The 24,078-nt window shown below is 44.2% G+C and overlaps 1 protein-coding gene across 1 annotated transcript; it reads left to right on the top strand.

Annotated features, from left to right (window-relative positions):
• Window positions 1-8,919: 8,919 nt before the first annotated feature.
• LOC133898387 (profilin-2) lies at window positions 8,920-12,929 on the top strand. The gene is made up of 3 exons (XM_062339070.1): window positions 8,920-9,355; window positions 11,036-11,173; window positions 12,574-12,929. The coding sequence occupies exons 1-3, from the start codon at window positions 9,233-9,235 to the stop codon at window positions 12,706-12,708; spliced, it is 396 nt and encodes a 131-aa protein (XP_062195054.1). The 5' UTR covers window positions 8,920-9,232; the 3' UTR covers window positions 12,709-12,929.
• Window positions 12,930-24,078: the final 11,149 nt, after the last annotated feature.

The following is a 24,078-nucleotide window of genomic DNA, read 5'->3' as shown; positions in this document are numbered from 1 at the left end:
AATTGGCAGTGATACATTTTCAGTGGTGGTTTTTGCACAACCGCACTGAAGAGCCGTTACTTATGTTATGTTCTGTAGTAGTGTAACAGGTATTTTATTTGCCATTATATCATTAGTAGATTCATATATAATGCTTTCATGCACATTTTGTTGATTTTTTTAGTTTACCTCTATTTTCTTTTCTAATTAGTTTGTCGCATCAAGGAAATTAGTAATATCATTCAAATACTTTTGAGCGAAACATTGAGTATTATTGTTACATATTAGATGCACAACATAAAACTCAGAGATCAACAACCAAATCATCGACACGGTGCTCCATCATGCCATCTAAAAGATGTAACAATAGCTAGAATGAATTAAACTTAAAATTGAAATGCATGCTTGATTTGTTAAAATCTAAGTAGAACTATTTCTAATGCAAACTTTGCTTATGTAATGCACACGTTTCCAATATTCAAAAGCTAGGTTTATACTCTATTTATTTATCCCGTAAAGCATCCCTAGACTTCTACCAAGCTATGGGCACTATTTTTCCAATGATGAGAACATTAGATGCACCCGGGGCGGAGGAGCACCACAGAGCATGTTGAAGCCCAAAGTACCATAGCATGCACTTGGGTGATCTGATAGCCTTTTCCGATCCAATGGCGAGGACATTGATGCGTTGGTTCTCCTTATAGTATAAGTTTTAACAATTATGTGCATGCGAATTAGCAAGTGTATATGTCTAAATTATAATGTATGCACATAGTGCCAACATACCGACAAGTTGAGTCCATTTAAATTAATGTGATATAGTCCAAGTGGAAATAGAAAAGAAAGAAACTAGGTATATGCATAACTCTTTGTCGTAATTTCCATCAAATAGTTTCATTTTCGTGTCCTTAAGAACAGGGACAGAGCTCGCCTATAGGTGCAGGTCTAAACACATATAAAAAACTACATAAAATTTAAGACAAATTCAAATAATTTTGGATTCTAGACTAGGACACATTATTCCAGCCTTAGGTGCAGTAAAATCCTAGCTCCTTCCCTGCTAAATTAATGACTACATATATTGTTTCGACAATGAGAAGCTTGTATAGAGAGAGAGGGGGGAGGGGGTATGCAAGTGCATGGCATGTGGGCCCACGCATGGTCTTAGCGACCGCAAGGCTTGCTTTCGACGTGTGCGTACACGTACGCATGAAGCTTATCTCACGCTACTGGGAATAACGTGCATGAGACGGTATACATACACGTACGTCTCAATCTAGACGGTCATATAGATGTTTCTCTTTAAAATTTGAGTACTATCTACCATTAGACAATGGAGTTGAGATCAAGGGCGCATCCAGGGGGCTCAGCCCCTCCTATTACTTTGTAGCCAATGGAAGCTCCTTGAGCTCCCACAACAATTTCTTTTTTGCAATGGATGAGGGAGAGGGAGAAGAAAAGAGAGAGAAAGGAGAGGAAGAGGTGGAAGAAGAGGGAGAGAGGGTATTAGATGAGCTTTCCTACTTGGCTCCTCTGCATCCGTCACCGGTTGAAATTCATCCTAAATTTATTGGTTTGCCTATGTTTTGTCGGTAAGACGAACATACTCCCATGCATGTATCTAGCTAGATGGTTAACTAGACAATGGAGATCCTAGGACACAACTAGCTAGCAAGGTACTTGGAATATGAACTCCTTTTTTCTGATGCAACCCCTTCTGTACCATCATCGATCGAATTTTGGCAGATGCTTCTGCACTTGGTCTGATAATATACATATGCACGAAGTATAATGGAGTTCTTTTTTCCAGGGCATATTGTCACTTTTGTAGTTGCTGCTGAGAAACCCTTGTACTAAGAGGACATATGCTGATATGCCTTGCCTTTTCTCATACAACTCTTGGTCACAGAGTTAGGTAAAGGAAAGGTTCTCGATCCGAAGAGCTATATATGTTGCACCGTTTGCTTCGTATTGTCTCTTTAGTTCAGTACTTGAACATCTGGAATATTACAAGCTAGTAGAAGCAAATTCCATCACATGTATTATAGTCTTCTTAAAGTAAACCTACCTAGTATATATTTTCTGTTACTTTGCAGACAAGCAGCTGCCAGCTAGGATGCAATTGCTCAACAAGTACATGTTTGTCGTGTGCGTACGTGTGTCTGTGTGTGTGTGTGTGTGTGTGTGTGAGAGAGAGAGAGAGAGAGATCGTTAAGCAACGACAACGCAGCAGACAATGCCAATGGTTTCAAGTACATGCAGCATCAGTAGCGGCGCATACACGAGTAATTCTTTGTCTGTCCCTTTCCACAGGCGATAGAAAGGAGAAAAGAAAGACAAAGGAATGCCGTGTCTTTGTTCCCTCTCTCCATCGTAGCACACAGGCGGTGAGGGAGGGGAAGCGCTCTCTCTCTCTCTCTCTCACACACACACACACAATCAACACATCGTCGATCACTTGGGGAAAAAAGAAAGAAAAGAAACCAATTAAAGTGGACATGTAACCTTGTTAGGCTCCCATGCATGCATGTGCGTTTGATTCGGTCCCATAAAGAAGTTGCAAGGAGAATTTTGTGTTAGTGGGATTGAGAATAATAGAACATGCATGGATATAATGGCGTCTCTCCCTCCCTTTTTGGATATATATATATACTTTGAGGTCAGGAATTCAGGATGCATGATTGGAGAACAATTGCGCATATATATATATATAGTTTGGAGATCTACACACAGCTTAAAAAGATTATGCTAAAGTTTTACGTGGTAGAATATAATCCGATGGCGTATCCTAGGTACCAAATTTGTGAGCTGGCGTGTCATCAGCAATCGGCGTACCGTTGTCAGCTAATGACCCCATAGCCCGTAGGGCATCAAATGGCCAGAATAATTGAGGCACAGAATTATACTGAAGCCAGGTGGCCGAACGAGGGAGGTTATGCAAGAACGAATCGGCCGGTAAGTCACCTGGGCCTCTCTTCTTTCATGGACTTGATGAAGGGCCTCCTTTTCCCTGCGCCGCGACCAGCCACGCCATCCTGCAGCCGTTCGTCCCTGCTAGCGCGGTAAGGCCTCGACCGTCGGGGCGGACCTCGCACCTGGGCCTGTCGCCTTTGCGCACTCGCTTTGCAACCATAGCTGGATGGGCCGCACGGGAGTTGGATCCCGCGGATTTCATTTGGACTCTACGACGAACCGGCCGCCGAAACACTCCGCACCCGCGAGGCACGGGAGTTCGTATCGCTGCCTGCGTAGTCCTCCAGGGCCTCTTCGGCCTTCCTTTCCTCCAAGTCCAGATTTCTTTTCACCATTTTCATGGTTCAGGTCGGCATCCGTGCTTCCACTTGCACCGCACCGAAGCAACCAACGTGCACCTGAGCTGCGAGGGCCTGACGGAGGCCATGTGATCAGGATTCGATGCGATGCAAGAGCACAGCGGATGAGATCTTGGGGTCATAGGAAAGGACTACTGCGAAGGCCAGGAGCGGAGCTCCCACCGGGACAACCGGGGCATGATCCAGGTCACCGTCCGTGTTCTATGTTGGAAAATAAACTTGTGCCTGGTCTATTAGCTTGCTTAATTTAGTTGAGTCAGTCAAGACATGCACGAGCCCATGATCTGTGTGGACGCCGTGCGTGCAGTTGTGGGTCGCCGGGAATAGCTCGAGCGTCCGAGTCTCGCGTCAGGAACGGATCGCACGCTGCGCGTCGTGGGGATGGACGCGGCAATGGCACGGCATAAGAAGCGTTCATGCGCTGTTTTTCTTCCATGTAATCGTTGGCATATAAATCCGAACTAAGCCAAAAAAAAAAACGCTGCTTCAGTTGGCAGCACAAAAATCTTCGTTGTGTTCCACTTGGATTCATAGTGAGTTCGTGAGAGCTCCAGCTAAGTTTCTCGCCGATCATCATCGCCGGGGAACTAACAAGTGGCATCAGAGCTCGATTTCAATCTTGGACCCGTCGTCGTGCAATCTAGTGGGCATTCATGCCACGAGATCGCACGCTGTCGCCGCGCCGGCGGGCTTTGTCGCCCGGGCGCACTCCTGGAGGTTCCGGCGGCCGCTCCGAGGGAAGCGGCGGGAACGACCGCGGGCTGGTTATACACCGCGTGGTCAAGGAGGTAGGTGGCTTGGCAAACTACCCCCAGCTGACCAAGACGAACTACAACGACTGGGCGCTGCTGATGAAGATCAAGCTTCAAGCGCGCTGCCTGTGGGACACCATTGAGCCCGGCGGCGTCGAGTTCCATGTGGACAGGATGGCACTTGATGCCATTTGCAGCGCGGTCCCTCCTGAGATGATCTCCACGCTCGCGCCTAAGGAGACGGCGCTGGAAGCGTGGGAGGCCATCAGGACGATGCGAATTGGTGACGATCGGATCCACAAGACGACTGCGCAAAAGCTACGCCGTGACTAGGAGTTGATCGCGTTTCGCGACGGCGAGTCCGTCGAGGACTTTGCGATGCGGCTCACTGGCCTCGTCAACCAGTTGGCCACCCTTGGCGACCCCGAGCCTGACAACGAGGTCGTCGAGAAGTATCTGCGCATCGCCCGTCCCAGGTTTAAACAGCTCGTCCTCTCCATTGAGACTTTACTCGATATATCGAAGCTTTCAGTGGAGGAGATCACCGGAAGGCTCAAGGCATCCGAGGATGAGGCCGATCCCCCGCCCTCGTCCTCGCAGGGTACCGGCGGCAAACTCTATCTCACCAAGGAGGAGTGGCTCGACCGGTACAAGAAGAAGGCGCAGGAGGGCGGCCGCGGAAGCTGCGGGCGTGACAGACGCCGTGGCGGAAGGGGGCGAGGACGCGGCGGCATGAGCGGGAGCTCGGCTGGCGCGAGCTCCGGGCCGAACCGCAACGGCGACAAATGTCGTAGCTGCGGCAAGGTTGGGCACTAGCCCAAGGAGTGCCGGAGCAAACCCAAGACCGAGGATCAAGCCCTTGTGGCACAGGACGATGAGCCCACTTTACTCCTTCTGGAGGGCGGCGTCGTCTCCCCGGCCACAACTCCGTCACCAGCTCTGCCTCCCCACCGAACCCCATCTCTTGAGCGGAGCGGCAAATCCAGATGCGCTGCGGCGCGTCCGGCCTCGACGACAGTCTCCCGTGCTGAATCTGTGCTGCAGTTACCGAGTGCACCACGCGGCATAGTCGAGCTGGTGGAGGAGAAAGTTTTCGCGGCGCTCGGCGAAGCGGAGGAGCGGGATCCCCGGCGCTGGGTCGTGGACACCGGGGCGACCAATCACATGACTGGGTCCCAAGCGGCGTTCTCCGACCTCGACGCGGGCATCACCGGCTCGGTGCGCTTTGGCGACGGCTCCGTCGTCCGGATCGAGGGATGCGGCACGGTGCTGTACACGTGTAAGAGTGGCGAGCACTGCACCCTCGCCAACACCTACTTCATCCTGCACCTCACCGCGAATATCATAAGCGTTGGGCAGCTGGATGAGCGCGGCTACCAAATCCTGATTGAGGACGGCGTGATGCGGATCCGGGACGAGCAGCGACGGCTTCTGCCCAAGATTCACCGCAGCCTCGGCCGGCTCTACGTGCTCGACATCAACATAGCACGGCCGGTCTGCTTGACGGCGCGAGCGGGCGAGGATGCGTGGCGCTGGCACGCCCGTTTCGGACACATCAACTTCGTCGCGCTACGAAAGATGGGGCGTGAAGGACTCGTCCATGGCCTTCCGGTGCTGACGCAGGTCGACCAGGTGTGTGAGGCATGTCTCGCCGGCAAGCATCGCCGCGCGCCCTTCCCACAACGGGTGCATACACGCTCCACCGAGCCCCTACAGCTGCTCCGCGGGGACCTCTGCGGCCCCATTTCACCATTGACTCCCAGCGGCAACCGCTATTTTCTCCTCCTCGTCGATGACTACAGTCGGTACATGTGGTGCGCGCTGTTGCCGTCCAAGGATGCCGCACCAACAGCGATTAGGCGCATCCAAGCGGCGATCGAGTGGAAGACTGGCAAGCAGCTTCATGCGCTACGCACAGACAGGGGGGGGGGGAGAGTTCACGTCAACAGACTTCAACGACTACTGCGCCGAGCTAGGTGTGAGGCGAGAACACACAGCGCCGTATGCGCCACAACAGAACGGCGTAGTCGTACGCAGGAATCAGTCGGTGGTTGGCACGGTAAGGAGCATGCTCAAGGCGAAGGGGCTGCCCGGCATGTTCTGGGGGGAGGCGATCAACACTACGGTGTACCTCCTCAACAGATCATCGTCGAAAAGCATTGGCGGGAAGACGCCATACGAACTCTGGAATGGGAGTCCACCAGCGGTACACCACCTCTGCACGTTCGAATGCGTGGCTCATGTGAAGGTCACCGCGCCGAAAGTCTCGAAGCTGGATGATCGCAGTCGGCCCATGATCTTCGTCGGGTATGAACCAGGATCTAAGGCGTACCGCGTCTATGATCCGGTGTCCAGGCGAGTACACATCAGCCACGACATAGTCTTTGATGAGCACGCGCAGTGGGAGTGGACCGTTGACCAGGCGACGAGCTGCGACGACGACTTCGTCATCGAGTACACCGCGGTCACACCTCCAGACGTGGTGACCATGCTCCAATCGACGCCGGGTCAGGGAGTGGCTACACCATTTGCGCCCAGTATGACTGCGACAAGTTCGACGGCATCCCCGAGCACGCCGTCGGTCGAGTTTGTCTCGCCCCCACCCACAGCTGAGGATGTGCTCGACGCCAACCACGACGATGCTCCGCTGTGGTTCCGCAACATCGACAAAGTTCTGGGGCATGCGACGCCTCCAGGACAAGCCACCCGGGAACTCTTCGAAGAGCTCCTGCTGGTGGATAGCGAGGAGCCGACGATGTTTGCGCAGGCCAAGCAGGAAGAGGCGTGGCGGTGTGCCATGCTTGATGAGATCTCATCGATCGAGGAGAACAAGACCTGGAGGCTCGCCGACTTGCCACCAGGACACCGTCCAATTGGGCTCAAGTGGGTGTACAAACTGAAGAAGGATGCACACGGCGTGATCGTGAAGCACAAAGCGCGGCTAGTGGCAAAGGGATATGTGCAACGCGCATGTGTGGACTTTGATGAGGTATTTGCCCCTGTCGCGCGCCTCGATTTAGTTCGTCTGTTGTTAGCTCTCGCTGCGCAGGAGGGCTGGATGGTGCATCATATGGACGTAAAGTCCGCCTTCTTGAATGGTGAGCTCGTCGAGGAGGTTTATGTTGTTCAGCCTCCTGGCTTCGTCGTCGAAGGGCAAGAGCACAAGGTATACAGACTTGACAAAGCACTGTATGGGCTGCGCCAGGCGCCAAGAGCATGGAACATCAAACTTGATCGAACACTGAAGAGTCTCGGCTTCAAGCAGAGTCCACTGGAGCACGGGCTGTATGCGCGCGGAGATGGCGACACCCGACTGCTGGTGGGAGTGTATGTCGATGACTTGGTGATCGTCGGCGGAGACTGCACAACGATCAAGCGTTTCAAGGCGCAGATGAAGGAGGAGTTCAAAATGAGCGACCTCGGCCCACTGAGCTTCTATTTGGGCATCGAGGTCCATCAGGGTGAAGGTGCGATCACCCTGAATCAGGCGGCGTATGCGTCGCGGATCGTGGAGAAGGCAGGGCTCATGGGCTGCAACCCCTGCTTAACACCCATGGAGCCCCGACTCAAGCTCAGTAAGGAGAGCACCGCGCCATCGATTGACACCACCCAGTACAGAAGCCTGGTGGGGAGCTTGCACTACCTTGTGAACACCAGGCCTGACCTCGCCTTCTCGGTTGGCTACGTGAGCCGTTTCATGGAAAGGCCCACGGAGGAGCACCTTGGGGCGGTGAAGCGCATCATACGGTATGTGGCAGGGACCATCCACTACGGCTGCCACTACACAAGGGAGGAGAACTGGAGACTGATCGGCTACAGCGACAGTGATCACGCCAGGGACGTTGACACACGTAAGAGTACAACAGGTGTGCTGATGTTTCTCGGCAGGAACTTGGTGAGCTGGCAGTCCCAGAAGCAAAGAGTCGTCGCACTCTCATCATGTGAATCGGAGTACATCGCTGCCGCTACGGCAGCTTGCCAGGGCATCTGGATTGCCCGGCTTCTAAGTGACCTCAGGAACGGTGCGCCTGATGTTGTCAATCTCAGGGTGGACAACAAGTCTGCCCTGGCCCTCATGAAGAACCCGGTGTTCCACGACCGAAGCAAGTACATTCAGACGCGTTTTCACTTCATCCGTGAAGCTGTGGACAACGGGGACCTTAGACCGGACTTCATCGGCACTGGAGGGCAACTCGCAGATATCCTGACCAAGGCGCTACCACGAGCACAATTCCTGGAGCTGCGAGATCAAATCGGTATGTGTTCAGTAGCATAGGCACAAGATTTAGGGGGAGTTTTGTTGGAAAATAAACTTGTGCCTGGTCTATTAGCTTGCTTAATTTAGTTGAGTTAGTCAAGACATGCACGAGCCCATGATCTGTGTGGACGCCGTGCGTGCAGTTGTGGGTCGCCGGGAATAGCTTGAGCGTCCGAGTCTCGCGTCAGGAACGGATCGCACGCTGCGCGTCGTGGGGATGGACGCGGCAATGGCGCGGCGTAAGAAGCGTTCATGCGCTGTTTTTCTTCCATGTAATCGTTGGCATATAAATCCGAACTAAGCCAAAAAAAAAACGCTGCTTCAGTTGGCAGCACAAAAATCTTCGTTGTGTTCCACTTGGATTCGTAGTGAGTTCGTGAGAGCTCCAGCTAAGTTTCTCGCCGATCATCATCGCCGGGGAACTAACATTCTATCACTAATTTTTCTGTAGTTCTCATAGGCTATCGGAGGACTTTATTTGGCCTGTGCCTAGATCGACCGCCCTGACCTCATCACACCACAACCTGCAGTCTGTCCAAGTCCAACACCTGTTTAGCTGCTACTCCAAGAAAATGACGCTAGATACGATTTTAGGCCGTCAATGGAGGGAGTCAAGCATCGAATCATGGAAATGGAATTCAGGAAGCGAACCCCGGAAAGAGAAAAATGCCTGCTTTTTCACCACCATGCGTCGGGGAACAACGATGCCCACATTGAGCGGAGACGAGAGGCGCGTGTGGAGCAGCGTCGTCGCGGCCTGCAGGCGCCCCGTAACGCTGCGCCCGCATAAGTAGAGCAGGGGGAGGAGCCGAGCCGTGTGAGCCAGTGGCGGCGACGGCGAGTCCGCGAGCGGAGCAGACCAGACCAAGAAAGCAGCAGGGGAGGGAGCACGTGGCCGGGCGGCGCGAGGCATGTCGTGGCAGACGTACGTGGACGAGCACCTGCTCTGCGACATCGGCGGCCAGCGCCTCACCGCCGCCGCCATCCTCGGCCACGACGGCGCCGTATGGGCGCAGTCCGACGCCTTCCCGCAGGTCAGGTCCCCCATCGATCCATCCCATTCCCGTGCCCCCGCCGTCCCACCGCCCCTATCCCTCTGCCGCCCCCCCCCCCCCCCGCCCCCAGCTCGCGCACGGTAGGGGTTAGCAGATTGGTGTGGAAGGCCCGAGCTAGTGCTGCCGATTTGGGGTCTCCGCCCATGCTAGCTTGACCTTGCTAGTTGAGATCCGCCATGTTTCGGCTTTCGGGTGCTCGTGGCGAAGCCAAGATCGATCTTAATTCTTACCACTTCCACGGTAATCGTAAAATCTTTCTAACTACTGTTAGGTTCACTGGTTAGGGGCTACCTTCGTTCCGAGTAACAAGTGCAGATATCTCTCTTTTTTTCTTGTCATATTTGTATTGCCATTCCTTATTTAAGACTTATTATATGTACTGTACTTACGCAAGTTCGGTGGTGATACATTCATACGAATGTCTTACCGATTAAGCGTGCATTTGGTTGGCTGAACGGAGCCATTCGGGCATCCAACTTTTATGTTGTTTGGTTGATGGACAGAGCTGGACGGTGCCATCCAACATGGGAATATTAGCTCGTTATGCCGGATGGCTCCGTTCGGCGAACTTTGTCGGACGAGCTCATCCAAGTGTTTGTTCGTTGTTGTACGTATGAGTTTATATTTTTTATTTAACTCTCCATTTTATCTTTGAGTATATGAGCGGTCTAAAAATTCTAAATGTTTTTATGAGTAAACTAGAGCTTACTAGCAACCCGTTTTAATTAGTTTGATCTAAAAAGCTTGAGTCAATATTTCATTAAAATTCTCAAAATAGCCTACTTTTGTAACTTCTAACAATTTTTAATACCTTAAATAAATTTCTAAAAATTAGAAAAAAATAACTAATATTCTTCTCATGTGATGTGCTATAAATATGAATGGATCATCCTATTCACTCTCATCCCACCAACCAAACAGAAAATTGCCTCATCATATCCACTCTCATCTCACTAAATAAACAGAAAACTAGTTTATGTCATCCATCCTAACTAAACAGAAATTAGATCATCCCATCCAGAAAAACATGAATTGTCATATCCCATCTAACCTCGTCCTCCAACCAAACGCACCCTAACTCTCAAAAGATTATTGCTAAAGAAGTATGAAATTTTGTTGTCTCTTCTTTCTGACTAAGGCACAACTTCACAAGTGCTTCTTTTACACAGATGAGTAAAATCATCAAATTTCAGCTACTACCTGGCTATAAAAAAGCTACCCCCTCTTTGTACTTAATTCTGCAATTACAAACTTATGATTTACTTATGCTAATTACTGTTTATATCAGCATTAAACTAAAAGAAATCTATTTCCAGAAATTTTAATGAATGGTGAATACAGATCCTGATGTTGAAAGCAAATTGGCAAATCAATGGCATCTTTCTTTGTGATGGTGCTTGTTTCACTGCTCAGCATTTTTTTTCTTTGCCGATAGTCATGTTCTTATTCTGGGCAAGTCATATGCGCTGGAATTTCTGGAATTTGGAGCAGAAATCTCGGTGATTTACTTTATTCTAGGTGCTTGATGTAACTCTCAGTTGTGCTGCAAAACTTGCGTAGGGACTCCAATGACGCTTCTGAACATTTTTCAGTTTTGAATGGTTTGATATCTTTCTATCGCAACACTCTTATTGAATTTTATTTTTACATTTTTTGCAGGTAAAACCTGAAGAAATCACTGCAATAATGAATGACTTCAATGAACCAGGCTCTCTGGCACCAACTGGATTATACCTTGGGGGCGCAAAATACATGGTTATCCAAGGCGAACCTGGAGCTGTCATTCGAGGGAAGAAGGTTAGGAGTTTGGATTCCATTTTCCTATTGCATTGTAATATTCTATTAAGATGCATTATTCAGTTAAAATCCATGTCCTCTTTCCTCAAAGGAAATGGTCCACCAATAGTTTCCATTAAGAAAACGATGGTGATGGTGTTGCAAGATTCCCATTATACTGAACAGACCTTATCAGTTTATAATGCACACCAGTTCATACAGAAATAGCTAAGGACAATAGAACATAAATCATAATTATTTTGTATGCTTATGAATTGGAGAACTAGAAAGTGACTCTCCTGTTCGCCAGCAGTTTTTGGTCTGGGCCTTTATTTTGGACCTATCCTTTTTTCTTCACATGCCGGGGTCTTGGGCCTTCTGTCTGAAGATATTAGTTGAATCAGCTGGTTTCTGCAGTTGTTGGCCATATCTTCTATATGAGCCCACCGAGTAGGTAGCAACTCCCATCAAAGATCACAGCTTCTGCAGTTGTTAGCCATCAGCTTTATCCTCTTGTTTTTCTCAGACCTGATGAGCGACCCACCCAAGTGGTAGTCAATCAAATTAAGAATTGGATTTGTTTGGAGGTAGAGTTATCTCAAGAGGAAACTTGTCCACGTGGGTGCTGGAAGAACATTTGGTTAATGGTTTTCAATTTGCGAGAGAAGCTACGAGGTTATCACGCACTCGCATTACCTTTTGCGTTGAAAAAATCTTAACTTTTGCTATCATTTATAAATGGTTACAGATAGAAGTTGAGATGCAAGTAAAAGATAATCAACTGCTGTTAGCCTTTCTTGACTCATTAAACTTTGTCAATTGAGAGGTTGACATCATTCTATTTCTTACACGTATCGATGTTATGACTTTGAGGTTTACAACCAAGGCTTTCGATTTCAAACACTTGGAATTATGCTTATTACATAGCACCTGCACTGACTAGTATACCAGATATGGTGAATGCCTTTACTGGTACACCAGGCACGCTGTCTTCTGTCCCAAAAATTGCATTGATCAGCCTACGCCTAAGGTAGTAAGGTATGAGAGCGAATGAAGCACATGCTGCAGTCCCTGTTACCTCTGGAAGAGCAACAAACTTTATTTCAGTTTAAATGAAATCACCAAACTACGCTTGTAAACATTTGTTGGTCTCAGTTACTTCCATTTTCCAGATGTCAACAAGATCATTTCTGCAGTTGATGATGTTTAGCAGCTTGAAAATGATCTAGAATTGTGGATTATTATACGGCTTGGATTGGGGATTTCTAATGTTTCAGTTATCTTATGAAATCCTTTTCTTCCTGGAAATAGACTGACTAGACTTTATTTCAGAACATTGGTGTTTTATGCGTAATGAAGTTACATTTTACCTGTAAACTGCCTTGATTTGGGCTCTGTCCCGTGTTATTGCTTGTTTGCAGGGACCAGGTGGGGTTACTATCAAGAAAACCAGTCTATCCATCATCATCGGAATCTATGAGGAACCAATGGCTCCTGGCCAGTGCAACATGGTTGTGGAGAGGCTTGGTGATTACCTTGTTGAACAGGGCTTCTGAACTCAAAATCTGTAATTTGTGGCAACTGGGTTTGTGTTTGCTGAAATCCGCCATCTATCCCGTGAATAATTAGCACATATTTGGATGAATACTGAACAAACTGGTTCCTCACTGTGTTGGAATTGCTTCCTGCGTTTCATGGGGCTTATATGTAATATTTAAACACAGTGGTTGTGTATTTTTTGCTGAGCACCCAGTTCTTCCATTTTCAGCTTCAATCACTAATTGGGTGAAGATTCTGCTGTGATCTTTTTTGGAACTGTTTGCAGAAATTTCCAAAACACAAACCTTGCCTTTCAATGCCAGCATAAGAATAGCATATCAGCACCTGTAAACATGCCATATCCTTTACATGCTCTTCATGCTGGCCAAATCTCTCATTCATATCAGAACATTTATAAGAATGTTTCACAGGCTCTCATTCATTACATCCTTCAGTGATGGTGCGTTGCTCTCTGTTGCTCCTGCCGTCTCAGTGTACCACCCCTCTTAAATTCAGCAACCTGGACGAATTGCATCCTTTCTGGGCGGAGTCACATGAATCACCTCACTATCTGAATTCTGCTGGCACGTATCCACTGACCATTCCTTTATGTGGCAGCCAGTGGTATGTTTTGATTCGAAACAGGGCGTGAAATTATGTGCACTGAGAGAGACTGAACCTGTGCTTTGGAATAAATTCCCTCCTTGGATAGGAAGAGAGAGCTGAGGCAACCACAGTCTGACATTCCCAAAGCCAATTGTGACGGATTCACCATTTACTTTCACCAACAGTGAGCAAATTATCTCCCGTTCTTCTTTCTACAACACTGTATTGTTTCCTTTGTTTTTCTGACTAGCTCAATAGCAGCAGTAACTTATTCCAACTCTTGCATTCTTACCATCCTTGAAGGTTCCAGTTTTCAGTAGGAAAGGTTCTACTGTTAGTATGTATCTGGGAGAATCTCTTGACCCTTTTGTTCTGAAGAAATGCCTGGCTCGTTGTTCACTGCAAGATCTGAAATTCTCAAAGTACCTGTAAGCAATGTCTTCGCAATCAAATGAGGAGGTCCAGACCGCAGCGTACGTGGAATTCCTCGAGCTTTGAATTCTGAACCGTGGGAGGCCAGTTTAGAGGTTAGCAGTGAGGCAGCGAAGTGATTCAAACGCTCGCCTAAACAATCCTTTGAAAAATTCCCGCGAAATGCTTCCGCTGCCACTCTGAGCCTGAGGTGGTCCAGAGCTAAGCCAATAAGCCATGGGTGATGAGCAGTTCCTGAGATTTCAATTGTGAATCAATGTGACTGACTAGAGCAATGATGGAGAGCGCAGGAGGATTGGTTGATTCAGGTGCCCCCCCTGCCTCTCAAGTCGTACCGGTAGCTCGATGCTTTTAGAGTTTTTGAAAGTAACACGTGCCAATCGAACTCGTCGTACAGGTAGCTTTGCTGCATTTTGCGTATATAGAGTCCTCCCTTTGCTAATGCTTTTCAGTTTTAAATAGTTTACCTGTTCGCAACTAGCTCTTGTCGTCGCTTCAACATAGCAGTTGCGTTGCATTGCATTGCATTGCAATTTGCAAGCCATGGATTGAGATTTCAGACGACACCTAGGGGGCACCCATACGGGCAACAACGGAAGGCCCGGGCAAACAGCAGCAGGAGGCAGGAGCACGGCGCAGGACATACAAAACATGCACGCACGGGCGCAGGCCTTACTCGGAGGTACGTACGCACGCGGCGCTCTCAGCGTCGGTTTCAGGCCTCGTTGCCGTGCTCTGCTCCGCCCATGATGCATGGATGGATGGGTACCTGACTGCAAAAAATCTGCTCAAGAGCAGCAAGCCAGCAAGTCGCTTCGATTTCTTGGGTCCATAGCTACCATCCGTACCACATCGATCAATGTTTTTACTGTCCAGCATTTGCACGCACAAGAAATGCTACAATCTCGAACGATCCTGCGGGCAGGTTTGCTCAAATGCAAACTCCAAGTTGTTGAATCCTCTCCCTGGAAGTCAACAAGCCTAAGCTGAAAGCATAGTCGTCGTATCTTCTCAACGGTAACGAGAATTAGGCCGGCGGCTACAGCTTTCTACTAGCAGGCTCACTGACAGGAGAGAATCTCGGGGTGGCATTTGTGGCTCACTGACAGGAGTGAATCCCGAGGTAGCATTTGTAAACCAGTACCAATAATTCCCAGTTAACCAATGTAATTGATGCTAGATTAAACTTTTAGTACTAGCTTGTACTGCTAGACTTCTTCTGTTTATATATCAGGTCAGCAGTAGTATCTACCCGCAAAATAAACTAGGGGAAAAAATATCAGTCGATTAGGACCACATCCACTCCAAAATTTCAACTGTGATAGATTGGGCTGTCTTCATATGACTTCAGCTAATCAGGGCATGCACTTAGGATCCAAATACTGCGAGGGAAACAATAATTTGTGAGAGTATGAACAGTATCTTGCAGTCAAGTAATATAACCATTCAACTGTTCACAGAAATAATATAGCAAACATATTGTTCAAAAAATACTGTACATCAAATCCTATCCGTCCACATGCGATACAACAGGTCATGGTGAAGTGGGGTCACAGCACGGTGAAGTCAGATGAACTGGATTCATGCACTTAGCCCCAAAAGCAGGCAAACGTTTTGAAAAGAAATGCTTATTTAACTAGAGCATTAATAGAGTGTTTAGGACAGTGATAAGATGAGAGCTAATGGCAAACGGCTACAAGAAACTTGCGTCAAGATGTCTCGTTAAGCGTGCTGATTAGACTAGTGGGATTCGTTACAGTGTGAGCATAGAATATTCAAGGACTGCACTTGCATATGAGTTTCAAAACCAAGTTTATGATTTTAAGGCGGTTTGATCTCTCTCCAACTGGCATTGATGCAGGCAGATCTAGCTCTCAGCCCATATTCAAAATGTGATTACTAACAAAAATAAGAGGGCCAATGTGTCGCATAAAGTCTCAGAACTATTGCTGATTGGATAGTGAGATGTCTTGCTAGCACTGGAGTCTGGAGGAGCAACATGTTACCTGACCTGATAATCAGAAAGGCACGACAAATCGATTCAGTTGAATGCGTATGCAACCAAATGGTTGCACTGCACCGACACAGGAAACTAAACTGCCGGCATCGCTGGGCTCGATGCAATGGCTCACTGACATCGCTGAGGACATTTGTCCGTGTTTCCTTGTTTGAAAAAAACTAAGCAATCTTCAATTCTACTCAAACTCTCAGGTGTCACTGTGTCACGATAGGTATAGGAATAGACCCTTGACATCCAATAAAAGATCAGGTATGTACAGGACACGAAGTCAAGTGCCAATTAGACGAAATGAAGCACCAAAATCTGATCGATCATATATTATTTTAATGCGTAGCATTTTTTTGAAAAGCCTATCTAATCTAGACATGCGAGAGATGTGTAATTTTGCGTTCATACATATAAGAGCGGATTTTCAGTGGCCGCGTGGTTCAAGACTTACGAGAGATAGAAGGTAGAAGAGGAGAGAGAGAAAGAGCGAGAAACGAGATAAACTCTTAGTAATCCATTATGTGTCCCCACTGCATGCAAAGATTAACTTTAAGCTCCACATCTTGCATACAAAGATTAACTTTAAATCTCTTACTCTATATTGCTCTACAGAGAGGAATGATACATAGAAGGTAGAAGAAGAGGGAGAGAAAGAATAAGAGTAGGGAATCAGATGAACTCTGAGAAATTAAGTTGAGATGAATTGTTTATGATGAGTTATTGATAACGTTGATCTTGAATGAAACTTATGTGGTATGGGTGTTCTCATGCATGACTTTGCTTATGGCTAACTATTGTTGGAAAGTACAATAGAGTCGGTGTGAGTCTAGAAAAAATTACCTCACCAGACTATCCGATGCTTGGGATTTGCACTTATCATATTATCTGGTGTTAAGGTAGAGGGAGCCTTGGAGCATTTTAGCGTAGAAAGAAAAGTGGCAGTAGTGGATAGGATGGTCTGGTGAGGGTAAGCGATGTCACCAGACTAATTCTTGGGTGCAGATGGAGATGAAGGCACCAGATGGTTTGATGCTTCTTGTGCATACCAGACTATTCACCGAACAAGTTCTTTCAGAGAGGGTGCAAATGAGAGTCTGGTGCATGTGAATTAGTCAGATGATTCGGTGATGGACATAAGTTCACCAGAGCTTTTCTTACAGAGAACAAATTTTCTATGCATAAATAAAGTTGAACTCATCGGATGGTCCAGTGTTCAAGAGCAGAACACATCGGACCATCCGGTGTTCACAATTTCTGCATGATGTGCTTTCATTTGAAGATTTTTGTTTTGAGCTAACCTAAAGTTGATTTTGGAGTGAGAGAAACATGTTTGCTTATTTCATAGTGTGTAAGTGATGGATGTAGCTTGACGGTCGATAGCGGTATGATCGGAACCAAGTGAGAGGCTTGGTGCCGGACGATCAAGGAGGTTGGTGCCGTTTATAGGAGAGTTTGTTCTATACGTTGAGATATTTGCTAACTCTTTGGACCCAATGAGTTTATGGACTAAATTATACTTGAATGGGTTTTAGGTACAATGGAGATACATTGGATGTTTGGGTTAATCACAAAGAATATCTTCATCCTTCAATTGGTATTTATAAAGAATGAGCCAAGCAAGGATGAACAATGATCTACTAAATCAATCCAATGCATTCTCGATAACTTGTTCTTAATTAATGTATTTAATGTCAAGGATTCAACTTTTGTAGGCTGTATCATAGCATAAAAATAATTTACAAAAATTTATTTTTCATGCAAGTGCCTAAATTTTTTTTATTGTAGATATGAGCAATTTGAAGTAGCATATTTTTGTGAGAACTTTGTAATCATATTTATGATTCATCTAATCCCAAATATAAAAAAAAATTCAGATCAAATGCTTGAGTTGCTCTTATATGCAATATTGATAAAAAATGCAAAAAAAAAAAATCTATCTTTTGATTGTGGTTTATAGGCTTTGGTTAGAAACATCTCAACTTGTGTTATTTTTCTTGTCTTGCTAAGTTGAGATATGTTAAATGACTTTATTAAACATATAAGATTATAAGATGTTGACTCTTTCTGATAAATGAAAAAATCGTTATAATGTCTACAATTTTTACTATGTTCAACTTTGAGCCTAATCCATTGTAATTGTATTTTGGATATTGATTTTGGACTCATGCTTGACTTGCGTTCAATTGAATTTGTTTCAATTGGCATCTCATTCAATTGGTATGTCTTAGATTTTTAATTGGTATCTTTTGTATATATTCAATTGATATATTTTGCAATTCTATTTAATATCTTTTTAAATTGGCATCTTTTTAAAATCTCTTTTGGCATCTATTTAAACCCCTTTTACCCATTGATAACATGATCTCCTAGCATATTTCATAATTAGATAAGTGTATTCAGTTGTACTCAAATTATGAGAAATACAAATATCATAGGGAGCTCACACTATATATGGTCACACACTAGCTTTTGATGATTCCTTTTGTGGGATAGAGCTAATATGCTTTGTAGGAAAATTTCTCTTTCTTAGCAAGTTCTCTAAAATTTCTTGCCAAGTTAACGTCAATTAGGGGAGAATTTATTTCGATAATTCTATTTTGGTATTGATGTTAATTAGGGAAGAATTTGACCTAGATGTTATATTTTGTAAGAAGGCTTTGCTTATGGGGAGAATTTGATTATAGGGGAGTTTTAAAGGTTGTGCCTTCTATAAATGAGGTGAAGGTTTGTGCATGCATAAGTTGCATGGTTTGCTTTGCATTGTATATTCATTTTTGATATATACATTGTCATGTTTGTTTCATATGTATAAAGAAAATTTCATCCAAAATTTGAGGTGGACAATATATATAATGATATTCAAGATTCATTCACACATGTATAGATTGTGAGAGGGGGTTTACTATATACATGTGTTGGTTTTTACTAACATCGAAACTTTTATGGTGTTTGATGCTATTAAGCTAGTTTTGATAATCTCAAATATCTTTGTGGTGATTGATGTTTTCAAACATGTTCTTTGTATATATTTGATTTTTGGATTAGATGTATAGTAAGAACTTTAAATTTTAAAATATAACCATATAGTGAGATTGTTATAAATTACTAAAATAGGGAAGATTTAAAGTGCATCTAGTCCTTAAGTGTGATTTTGATAATTAATGATAATATCTATGGACTAACAATATTGTTAAGAATTGTTGGTAGGTTGTTCCATAGTGATGCATGAAAGATTGAGCATGGATTCATTAAGGAATGCCACGTGACCAAGATAGATGCATCAAGATGAATGAGCTCTAAGTGATGCTCATCAGAAGAAGAGGAAGCTCAAGAAGATTGATGATAAGCGTAACGGTTAAGTCACTTTTAGAGATTAAATGACTTAAGGTATAAAGTTATCAATTGAGTTTTATGGACTAACCCATGTGCTTTGTGGTTGAGAGTGAGTTAAGGTTAGGTTCCATAAGATGGCATGAGTTTAATTGAGGTATTCAATATATCATGCGGGAACAGCAAGATCAAGATAAGTTTAGTGGATAACTTATGTGCTTGATGCTTACGGTTCATGCCTAAGTGATGAACTAGATGAAGATGATAAAAATAAAGAAGTCTTCCACGCTTGGTACATGGGAAGCAATCAAGTGTACTTCATCGAGCTTTCGGAAGGTCAAGAGAAGATAAAATGGAAGCAATTATGATCATCGTCATCAAGAGAAGAGGAGTTGATGACGAGTCTTGAAGGGCTATGAGAAGCATCAGGGCTTAGATAATATGTTCGTCAAGTCCGACGAGAATTCTCAAGGCAATGGTATAATTAGAATAGGTTTTTCTAGTTTTGATATTTTCAAGGAGTTTGGTGGGAGACCGGGTTATAGGATTGATAGCTGTAGTATCAAGAGGGACTACAAAAAGCGTTGTTCGATCATTGTGTCTAGTGCTCAAACCATATGCTTAGTGCGAGATGGGTTTGTATTGAGAGTTTATTTTAGGAGTCCAAGGTATCTAAAAGGTGTTTTAGATCTAACCCTTTGTGTTGTCGGCCTTAGTAGCGAAAAGTGGTTGTGGCTAAGCTTTAGTTGTGTTTAGCATGTCCCATGTGGCTCCTAGTTTAATCTTGGGGGATTAAGCTTGGAAAAATTGGAGGAAGTGTCCGAATTGGTATTCGGAGTGTTCCTAATTTTGATCCAATGTGTTTGAGATCATGAATTCAATAGGAATGTGTAGCCCTCTGAATAAGCTTTTTGTACAGTCTAAATTTGTCAAAATCAGACTTCAAGATCAAAAGTTATCGCCATTTTTAGAGTATAAGTTGTGCTGGAATCGGAAGTTCCGATGTCAGTCGGAAATTTTGACATTTTAGAAATCTAGTGCTCTCGGGTTTGGAGTTAGCTTTTAATCAGATGTTCCAATCTAGGGGATCAGAAGTTCCGATGCGTGCTAGAAATTGGCTATAATGGCTAGTTTTCGCCTGTTAGGATTCATAGGATAGGAAGTTCCGATCTGTGTAGTCTGAGTCCAATGGCTAGTTTTTCAGAGTGGAGTAAATGCACCCCTTAGCCTCATTTCGTGGGGCTAGTTGCTGGGCTAGCTTTGTACTGCTTGTGTGAGGTGTTTGAACTTGGTGTTCCATCTTTGACTGCTCCCCTTCCCTCTCTATCAAGATTTGATGAGAATCAAACATTTGTGGCTTAGTGAATAGAGGGAGAGAGGTGTGAAGGGTGTAGTGCTTTGGTAGCCCACGATTGTCGCAATAGTTGCGTGTGTTGAGCACTCGACATTCATCATGCATGAAATCATGACTTTGTTACTCTTGGAGACCACCGTCTCCTAGATGGCTCGGTGGTAGATTGTCAGCGATCTCCTCTAGTGATGATTGTGAGGAGGCTCGAAAGTGGTTGTGGAACTCACCATCTCCGAAGTAGATGAAGAGTTGGCCATTGTGGAGGTGAGATATGTATGCAACCTTATGAGGAGAAGGGTTGAAAGAGATCTGACTCAAGTGTGACCAAGTTTGCTTAACGGAGACGTATGATATCGTTGGGTATCCAAACTTCGGTAACAAATCTTTTGTCTCCATATTTCCTTACTCTTGTGCATTACTTGATATCTATAATTGTATGCTTATTTGTATGTGTATTGAGTTAATTTTGTGATTATGAAATATGTCATTTTAAACTGTTCGGAACTTCCGATTTGGGAAATCGAAACATCTGATAAACAATAAAATTTGAACTTCCGATAAACAGTATCGGAGTTTTCGATGAACAATAATTTCATAATTTCAAATTAGAGTTTTCTTGCATATCTTTCTAGATTTTAATAATATTTGTCACGCCCTAGTATTGTAAGCTTCACACTTATTTATGATGATTGTACACTAGTTGAGCCTACCATATTTATGTTTTTCACTTGTGAAAAATTCATTAATTTATTTTCGTTACAAGTTTAGTCCAAATAGTAAAATGAGCGAAGTTTTGTTAAAATGCCTATTCGCCCCCATCTAGGTGACATCATTGTCCTTTCAGCATAGGATGATTCGGTGAGGACAAGCGAGTCATCGAACTAATTCTTATAGAGAGAGCCAGAAGCGAATCAGGTGGAGATGAAGCAATCGGATGGTCCGGTGCTTATGCCTTGTGCACACCTGACAAATTATTGCATAGAAGTTGCAAATGAGAGTATGGTGCATGTGAACTAACCGGATGATTCAATGATGGATATGAGTTCACCAGAGCATCCGACCGGAGCTTTTTCTTGTAGAGAACAAATTTGTATGCACAAATAAAGTTGAACTCACCGGATGGTCCGGTGTTCAGGAGCATAACACACCGGAACATCCGGTGTTCACGATTTTTTCATGATGTGCTTTCATTTGAGGATTTTTGTTTTGAGCTAACCTGGAGTTGATTTTGGAGTAGGAGAAACATATTTGCTTGTTTTATGGTGTGTAGGTGATGGATGCAACTTAGTGGTCGACAATAGGATGATCTGGGCCAAGCGGGAGGCTTGGTGCCGGATGATCAAGTAGGTCAAGCAGAGTTTAGGGTGATCCTAGCGGTACACGTGGAGGTCAAGCAAAGCATGAATGGAGAAGGATGAAGATAACATGTTGATGAAGTCAAGTGAAGGAGATATCGGTGCAAGTGAAAAGACGGCCCTAGGGGTCAGAATTGAGAGAGACTTTTTGGCGGTCAAGATCTCAAGATAGAGTACACACATCGATATCGGAGCACCTGCTTGAGGCAAAGAAAGTGGCGGCTAGTCACGCTTTGAAAAACATACTAGGGTTTCGCTGTTTGACCACAAAATCATGGGAGTACTAGAGGGTCACGTGATATCATCGTAAAGCTTACGTTGAGGAGAAGATAAGTCATGAAGAAGTCATGACCGTTCGATAAACGGAGCCAAGAATGGACCAAAATGCCTCAATGGTAGGTACGAGTGCATTACCGTTGATGGGTATTTTGAGACAAGGAATATGAAGATAATCAATGCCAAGATTGATCATCCAATCTCCATTCAAGACTTGCTCAAAATAATTGATCACATCAAGAAAGAGAAGAAGACCAAGTTCAAAAAGAGAGAGACAAAGGGGAGAGCAAAAGCACTTGCTAGCATAGGAAGATGAGTGAGTGATGATAAATATTTAAGCTCAAGTGATGAGAAAATTACCATCCACTCCCAAGAGAAGCTCTTCCTCAAGGTCGTCATCGCGCAAGTCATCACACAAGTATCTCATGGACAAAAGTATGGATAGCGATATAAGTGATGATGAATTCAATAAGGATTTTCTCTTCTATGATGAACTACTTCATTTGATCAATAAGAAACAAAGGACTCTTAAGAAAAATAATCTAAAGAGCTTAAGAAATTTAATGCACTTAATGACATTCATGTTACTTTTATTTCTAATTATAAACAATTATTTTGCAAATTTAATTTGCCAAACAATGAGCATGAAGCAAGGTTCCATTTACCGACCGGAGCTCGGTTACCGAGCTCCGGCAGTAACCAAAAATGCGCGATAACCGCGGTTACCGGTCAAAAATTCAAAAAAAATCGGAGAAAATTCATTCGGCAAATTTTAAATTTTTGCCAAAAAATCATGTTTTTGCCCTCTCGGTTACCGAGCGATTTTCTCGCATTTTTGATTCGATCGGTTACCGAGCGGTTTGGGTCGGTAACAGCTCGGTTTTCTCGATTTATCGAGCGGTTTTATCGAATTTCAGCGCAGTTCAACAAAAAACCTAAAAAAGGGTTCAATCTTGTAAAATCAATAACTAATTCATCCGAGCTTCAAATCAAGTGAAACAAATTTTGTTGGCTTCCTTGTAACATGATATACATGATAAAAGTATTTATACTCATAAAAAAGTTCAAAATTTTCTGTGAGAAATTTTATTTGTTAAACCAAGGTAAATGCATAGTTTACTCTTTGCTAATCCAAAAATTATGAAACTAATTTTGTTAGTCTTCTTACATGATCCTATATCTTTTAAAAATATATTAACTCATGAATTAGTTATTGTAACATGCATGATTGTGTAAATGTGTTGCGACTAGATTAATTCATAACTGACCCATCGCACCTTAAAAATTAGTGAAACCACTTTCATTAGCTTATTTATATTATGTTTTACGTAGAAAAAATAATAGTAGACATGAAAAAATTAATTACAGTGATGTTTCTTAACATATTCACTCTATGCTTGTGAACTTTGTAAAAATCATAGAGAATTTAATAAAACTCTAAATAAAGTGAAATCAATTTTAAAGATTCTCTTAAAATACTTTTTATACAAGAAAAATATGTGTTTGCATGTTACACTATTCCTTAACGTGAGTTAATAATTGAGCCGCGCGCTTCAATTTTTTTCATTTTTTTCAAACTTTCTCCCTATAGAATATGATGCAAACGACATTATTTTTGAAAAAAAATTTCACAGAAGTTCTTAGAATTATGTCTAGTTTTTTTTAAGATTTGTTTTGAATTTTTGTTAAATTTTTTTTATTTTTTCGAATTTTTTGAATTCAAATTTCGGTTACCGAGCGGTTTTTGAAACCGGACCGGACCGGGAAGGTCGGTAACCGCGATTTTTGAGCGGTTACCGACGGTTTTTTGAACCCTGGCATGAAAAGCTTAAGGCTAAATTTAAATGCATTGAATCTCAAAGTAAGGTCCCTTTGTAGCAATCTACCTCTCTATTTAATTTCAATCATAAGGTAGATGTTTTCACTTCTTATGATGATTTAATTGTTTTATCTAACTCACCCATTTGTAATGAGATTTATGTTGAGAATATTATTGTAGAATTATCTAACAACATCATTGCACGAGAGA

Source organism: Phragmites australis, chromosome 2 (genome assembly GCF_958298935.1).
Source record: "Phragmites australis chromosome 2, lpPhrAust1.1, whole genome shotgun sequence".
Taxonomy (NCBI): domain Eukaryota; kingdom Viridiplantae; phylum Streptophyta; class Magnoliopsida; order Poales; family Poaceae; genus Phragmites; species Phragmites australis.
This window is presented reverse-complemented; position numbering and strand designations above follow the sequence as displayed.